The following is a 7,798-nucleotide window of genomic DNA, read 5'->3' as shown; positions in this document are numbered from 1 at the left end:
CAAGTCATGGTAATTAAAAGGCCTTTATTTCCTATTTGTTTTTACAGAACTGTTAACACATATGATAAATTTGTAATAAGTTATTTGGTTCCCTTGATAACTTTATAAGGATCCCCAACGTTTGTCCACATAAGGGTCAAGAGGAGTTTGTGAGCAACGTTTGTGTCCAGTCAAGGGCTAAAGCATGCGATCCACAGTAGGCACAAGTACTGACATGAACACGCGCACCACGACACTAGACACGAAGAAACACGGCTAGAGGACACAACCTGACTGTCCTCTGATGCTTTAAAAGAGGATGAAGAGAAAGAGGTGAAAATAAAAAGGGAAAAGAAGAGTCTTGAGAATACAGTTGCATCAGGGATGAGGGGTGGAGGACTAAGCGCTCAAGAGGGGAGTTTGGTACGCTCCTGCATGTTTGGCAGTATACAGTATGTCCACGTTGTAAACATGAAGGCCGGCATTCTTTACGCTCAGCAAAAGCAGCTTCAGTGGAGAAATCAGTGAGCCTGCTTCCTATTCAGCATCATGAAACCGACGGTACATGGTTGGTTACACGTAAACGAGACAAAGACGCAATGACAAAGCAAATGTGACAGAGTTTGGTGGCACATCTCTATATTCTACATTAAAGGCATACATCACAAAAAATTAAATGGCAGAAGAAGTGATTACACATATGCACAAGAATACAAAGGAGAAGTACAGCGAGTAATAGAGGAGACAAGACATCATGTTTCAAAGTGGCGTTTTTACCCGCTGAGAGGCTCCTCGACACATTTTGACAGGGTGGTAAAAGATCTGCTGAACTTTGGATGGTTTCCCTTTTTAAATCCCAGCGTTTGCAGAAAAATCGAATAAAACAAACAAACCACAACCGTGTGACCGGTGCTCTGAAGCTGTCTGCACAGCTGAAAGAGCACACAGTTTCAGATGCGGGTGTGCATAAAGATATTACACAGTTACACAACCAGTAAGAGAACAGATTAATTTCCAGGTTTAAAACACAACTAAGACTGTTGTTTGACCATTACAGTCAAACGCACAAAGATGCACATTTACGAATGAGTAATGTGTCCCATGCATGCAGACCTGTACTGTATATTGTATAATCCAGTGCTGTGGTTTTGCACCGTGTCTGCTAAAGGGCATACACCTCATCTATTTTTCCCACATACCCAAATACACACAACTCCCAGTCCCCCATAGAACTTGTCCAGCGGTCATGCGACTGCGGTGACCCGAGCAGTAAAAGGTACTAAAAAAAAACAAAAATATATCTCTAAAGTGTGCTATACGTTTACCTGTAATCACCTTTGCCTCATCATCTGAAGTGTTTTGTCACTGCTCTGCGTGTACTGTTATTGTGGCTTTGCAGATTCAAACAGTGGTGATGAGTGCAGGCAACCGTAATCAGGTAGTGGCAGTATTTTTAGAATTGCGCTGAAATCTTGTGTTTAAATTATTCTCAGTGCATCATTTGGTCACAGTCTATAGCGTTAACGGGACAGTGAGTAAAAACTATATTGCATTAGACAATGTGTAGCATCACACAACACACTGCAGATTGTTGCCAGAACAGATGTGGCAGTTTGACAGATCTGGCAGGATTGAGGTGAACTTAAAGGAATAGTTCCACACTTGGAAAACTTGCTCATGCTCTTGCCTAATATTGATTGGCTGACACCACCCCTGTGTTATTGTTTTTTTTGCTTTTTTAAGTATAAAGGCTCAGCACAAAGACTGGAAAAAGAGGTTGCCTCACTCGAAGTAAGAAAATATGCCTACTAGCACCACTAAAGCTCACAAAGTAACACATAATACCACTGTTTAAAATGTTCACAAACAGAAAAGAAAAAACCCCCCGAAATAAAACAAACTAGAGGAGTATTTTTTTGTTCCAGCAACAACTGATTTCAGGATGACTAAATAACACAAGCTTCATATTTTAGTGTGGACTGTGGAATCAGTCGTCTTTTCAAACTCTCTGCAAACTGGCAAGTCATTTTCCAAAATGTGAAACTATTTCTTTCGTTGAATTTTACATGCATGACATCAAAATGATTTTTTCTGCCATGTGCCTGTGAAAATCATAACTCTATGCATAGTTCTATGGGAGGGATTAAAACTGGGGTTCCACTATTAAGTTTCTCAGTTTTTGCTCTCATTTTTGTTGCTTGAGCAGTTTGCTCAAATAAAAAAAGTGAAAAGAAATAAAAAGAAAACAACAAAAACAAGGGTAACTTCTTATTAATTGTACATGTAGTCACCAGTACATTCTAAACAGTGCTAAACTGGAAGAAGAGAAACTAGAAGAGTGACCCAGTTTGGTTCATAAATTGCACTCAGCCCAAGAATAGAACACGCTCTCGTATATATATATATATATATAATTCTTAGCGTTATTATTGAGAATCTATTGTGATGTCATATCTATTATTTATACTATCAAAACAAGGCATATACATTACTAATCACAATACTGGAAAATCAGCTACCTCTATGAAACAAGGACATCAACAGCTCCGAAAGTAGAAAAAGACACACTCACTCTACTAAACTCACAACTGTTCTCAATGCTCACATATACATTAAAATGGATTTTTGCCCTCTTGATGAACAAAGACCTCTGAAAGGAATGTAAAAGAGAAACACTGGCCAAGGAAAATGAAGACATGTCAGATTTTTTTTTCTTCATAAATAAACTCTAGCTACTCAGCTGAGCTCTAAAGAGTTAGTGCTTGAGTTTTATGGCTTTAGTTTGATCTTATTCGTTTATCTTGTATACATGTACACGTATTGTATAATAAAGAGACAGCAAAAGAGACACAGCCGTGAAGTACTTCAGGTCATTTCAATAGAAGAGAAAAGTAAAAAAGTAAAGAAGAGACAAAAAGGGATTCCAAGTCATTTGCGTTCACTGGAATGGAACTATTTGTCTTTTGGCCCCTGGAAATGTATTTTCTATAAAGATATGATCCAACAGACATCTTTCTTGGTCAGTGCTGGCAGAAAACTGACTCCTACAATCCACCTACAAATTGCACATTTATTCAGCCTTTTCTAATAAGTTATTTCAGAATCACGCTGTGTCAAATCTGCTATTAGAAACTGCTTCTATCTTAGACTTGGAGATCCCCTTTCCCAAACATTAAAAACCCTAAATACATTTTTTTAAATGAAAAAAAAAAGCAATAGCAATTAAAATTCAGAAATGTGTCAAATATTGGCCTTCAGAAAGGTGCTGAAACAAAACAGATGGCAGATAAAAATAAAAATTCTAATCACACAGAATTAGATAGCAAGCATGCGGCTACATTTTCATCCTACATGAACTCACACACAGTACTGGACGACACACTTGCTTAAGAATTTCAGGCGTGGAAAGGATCTTATTAGTAATATTACTCTAATATCTGTATGACATTCTCTCCAGTGACCCTCATGGAAAATAAATACACATTTGTTTCATTTTAGAAAATATACAGTGCATCTTTTTTCCCTTCGTTGTGTTATTAAAATGACAAATGACACCCATTTACGTACACGAGATATTTTTGCTTCGTCTCTAAAACATGCTCTTATGTACAGTATTTTGTATAAACATGCAGTATCAACGTGTATGAACTATGTATATAGGCAAAACTACACACCAATGGGTTGCTTGATTGCTTCCGTGTTGCCTTTTCTTTAGTGTTGTTTTCGTTAACTGAAGAAAAGAATGATGGGACGTGAAAAACTCAACTCCTGTCAAAGTTTGAAAGAAAAACATATGATTTCCAACATTCATTAAATTCCCAAAAAGCTGTGGTAATGTCTAAAAAGCCGACCGCATTTACTTTACATTGACTTATATTGCACACAGTTAATGGGTAGCTTTTGCCGTTGGTGCTTTCAGACAGCAGGATTTGCTTTTTTGTTTGTTTTTAATTTTTTTTTATTCATAGCTAGCTCAGCAAGGAAGTGTATTGGGGTCCAAACACTCTACACATATCAGGAGCCTTTTCTGCTTTATTCAGGCCTGATGAGTTTGGGCTTTGTTCATTCCCAATATTTCTCTTCAACAGAATATTAATATACAAATATAGAGAGCCAAAATATGCACAATGTCATATAATTCTTAGACATCTGTGTTGGGCTTGTCAAGCTGAGGACTGTGGGTACCTCATGTATGGTTCAAGCTGCAGGAGACCAGGACTGTAGAAGTTTTTAGACCACAGAAACTTAAAAAAATATATATTTTTAAGGTGTGCCCTGGTTCAGTTTATAGATTTGGACAAAATAAGCTAGAAAGATTTAAAATATCTGCATTTTTAATTTTTCAGCAGGACCTCTGACTTTTTACTTTAAATTATTTTTTTTACGCAACACTTTGGCTCTCTATACTGGACCTAAAACATTCTGTTAAGAAATGCATTAAACTGAAGGATCTCTCTGTTATTATCAGGTTCATTTATATGAGGAGACCCGTTTGGTGGTGCCACAGAAAAAATTCAATCTCACAACATTTTATCACAGAAAAACTACACAGATCAAAGAACAGTTTTACCACAGAACAGGAAAAATACCCGATAGTGCAATTATATTCAACAGTTTGGTAAGCTGTGTATAAAATACACATGGATCAGTGCCTTCTTCCAGACCACACCCTTGCAATCAAGTGAGAAATATAATATCCAAACAATTAAAACACATAGGCAAAAAGCCGAGGCAAAAAAAAGCAACAAAAATAACAACAACAAAAAAAGTCAATCACTGTCTTGCTGTCTGTTTGTTTTTCTTTATTACAGCTAGCAGTAACTACTAACATAAATGATTAAAGCTCTGGTTTCTAAGTGTACCTAAATGTAAGATTTTGATTTAAAGTGCTTAAGGAATAAAAATGTTTGAAGTCAAATAGAAAAAAGGAACTGAGATAAAAGGAAAAAGAGATTAAAAAAACAGGGGAAAGAAAGAAATGAAGAGAACAACACTGCTAACTGGAAGGCGTCCCTGGTAGTTGAAAATTGCTTATTTTGTTACTTGGAAGGCTTGTCTCCTTTATGACTGTAAGACGGTTATAGGGATTCCTTTGAAGTAAAACCCTTGTGTCAAGTCCATGACTAATGGCAGTAGCACTGAACAAGTGAGATACAGAATCAGAGGCGTTGGGAGGGGAGGTGGTAGACTGCAGGCGGTAATCGACACCTTGTAAATATCATGTCATTGGTGCTTGGAATCAGTCTTTGTTGTACCTGCTCTGATATTTCCACGCTTGTTGTTCAGATGACAGATGCAGCCTTTTTGCACGGTGGAAAAAAAAAATATACACAAATACCCTTTTTTACTCCAAATCCATTATTCCCTCCCTCTCCCCTGACACACCATTTTAAGGATAAACTAACACTACTCGTGAGCCTTGGGTCACTGAAAAAGATCTTGAATTGAATATTTTTCTCGTCTACTTGAGTATCAGAATAATAATAACCCGTTTAGAAAAAAAGGCATGGAGTTTCACTTTCCTCTCAGTTTTCCTGAGACGATGGGCGGAAGGGTAACTAATCAAAAAGGCAGTGTGTTTGTGGGTAACTGGATATGTGTCTATCCCTACTTTGCTACCCACCTCTAGGAATGTACTTTAAACTAACAGAATCATCTAGTATGATAACTGGCAGGTGTGGAACATGGTGCACAATACACCTAAGGAATGAACCTGCTTGTGTTATTTCTCTATCATATGGCAGTATAAAGCATTTTATTATTAAGCTCTATTCTAAGCAACATGTGTCACTAAAGGGAAAAGATAAGAAGTACAATATGAGTGAATGTTGTATGTTTTATCCCCTCTGTGACCAGATTCCCATATAGCACTCTTACCCTTCTTCATATTCTACTATGTATTCTTATAATATAATGGAACCACAACCCCAATACAAAAATAGATCTAAAGGAAATCAACGGAGCATCTGTCCATCCTGTAACGTATCTTCTTTTTTCAGTGGCATGATTTTATATAACATGATGCTTTTTTTAAACTATATTTCCCTTCATGTCAAATGGTATCAATGGATCTTTTGAAGGGTGGCAGTGGGGGAGGAAGGTGGAGAAGGGAAAAAATGTGGAGAGGGGAGCAGATGTACAGTTGGGGTGTTTGTCTGGAATATACACTGGGAAATGATGGGAAATGCATGGGTGGGTAGGTGTGGAGATGGTGGAGGTTTACTTCTTGGCAGTCAGGGCTGCGAGGGCGGCATCCACCTCTTCCTCTGGCTGCAGTGGATGCCACTGGGCAATGGGGCGACGGGGGTTGGCCAGCATGTCGGACCAGTGTTTCAGCCCAGCCCCTGTGGACTTGCTTCCTACCCAGATCTTCCCAATGGCATCATTCTTGCCAATCTTGTCGTAATCCAGCACTGTGATCACAGCTTGGATTTTCTGGGAGAGCAGGAAGAAAGGATTACAAAATCTGAAGTAGACTGTAGAAATCTGACGTTACTGAAAGATGTTTTAATTGGTTACTGGTGTCAGAAGCCTGGGGGGTGTTTATGCTTTCTGCAAAGTATGAGCAACGCTTAGTGTATAGCGTCCTACATACCACAGACAGCCATCATATACAATGTTTTTGGTGCTAAAGTACATTTAACTTCTATTTTATAACATACAGTAACATGTGACAGTCATGAAAAAACATTTTAATCATAGAGTCACATGACAACTTTCTTTTTCACATGATAAAAATATGTTTGCACAGTCAGTGGTCACTTTGGTCACAAGTGATAACAAATAAATGTTAGTGTGGTGGTTTTCATTGTTTGAATAAAGTTAGGTGAGAAGATTAAAATCACTCTTATGTCTGTACATCAAATATAAGATATCCAGTACCTCTAAAGCTCACTAATCATTGCACTGATCCGACTTTTGTGTACTCTACTTCACTACAACAGCAGCGATGGCAGCAATAACTTAAAGACTCTACATTAAGCTATGCTAACTGGCTGCAAGTGGTAGTCTCAAGTTTACCAGAAAGATACAAGCATGGCGTTAATCTTCCAGTCTATAAAAGCAAGAGCATTGCAACAATAAAAAAGCAGAGATGGATCATGAAGTTTCCTAATAAATGCCACCATAAGCTACCAATCATACCAGACCCAAATAAAGCTGTTGCAGGAAAACTCAAGAGTATATTTAAAGCCAGAGTGCATTTTTATTACTCATGAAATTCTCTTTATATTTGCAAGAGACGGTACTACACATTGATTTACACCTTATTTCAATAAAATGCTAGAATGACTTTAAAATTTTTGTGATCATTACCATGAGCTGAAAACTACAAATACCATCATAAATTTCATGAAAGACCTGAAAATTAGAAAGCCTGTATACACAGGTGGATTTACATACTCGCTTAACTGGAAAATACCACATCATGTTCTCATAAAATAAAAGACAATTTGGGATAGTGACAATTTCATATAAATATAACTGCCACACAGTCATTCGTTGTATGCTTGATCACAGATTACTTGATAGACAACATTTATATAAAGCTCGTTAAACAGCATGTGTTGACAGGATGCAGTGTTCATCGGCGTAACTTTGTGTTGAACATTTGGGGGGGTCAAGATCTCTGGGTAAATTCCCAAATGATTAAACATGCAACTGTTTTGCTGGTAATACCTGAAATGAGTAAATAAAATCAACAGCCTATTTATGCAAGATAATTCATAATTTTATTGGGGGGTTATATTGATTGGGTCTGATTATCGGGGGGGGGTCATAACCCCCCTAACCCCCTGGAAATTACGCCCCTGGCAATGTT

At 37.7% G+C, this 7,798-nt stretch overlaps 1 protein-coding gene across 11 annotated transcripts in view; it reads right to left on the bottom strand.

The window, feature by feature from the left end:
• Positions 1-4: 4 nt before the first annotated feature.
• The window catches only part of LOC100700879 (synaptotagmin-2), a 61,769-nt gene continuing 53,975 nt past the window's right edge, over positions 5-7,798 (bottom strand). For all 11 annotated transcript variants that reach the window (XM_019349893.2, XM_003438956.4, XM_005448585.3 and 8 more), the window contains one exon: positions 5-6,414. In XM_019349893.2, the coding sequence (XP_019205438.1) occupies positions 6,199-6,414 (216 nt within the window). In that variant the 3' untranslated portion in view covers positions 5-6,198. The remainder of the gene's footprint in view (positions 6,415-7,798) is intronic.

The sequence above is a fragment of the Oreochromis niloticus genome, linkage group LG20 (genome assembly GCF_001858045.2).
Source record: "Oreochromis niloticus isolate F11D_XX linkage group LG20, O_niloticus_UMD_NMBU, whole genome shotgun sequence".
NCBI classification, from domain to species: domain Eukaryota; kingdom Metazoa; phylum Chordata; class Actinopteri; order Cichliformes; family Cichlidae; genus Oreochromis; species Oreochromis niloticus.
The sequence above is the reverse complement of the archived record's forward strand: the minus strand, read 5'-3'. Positions and strand labels throughout refer to the sequence as shown.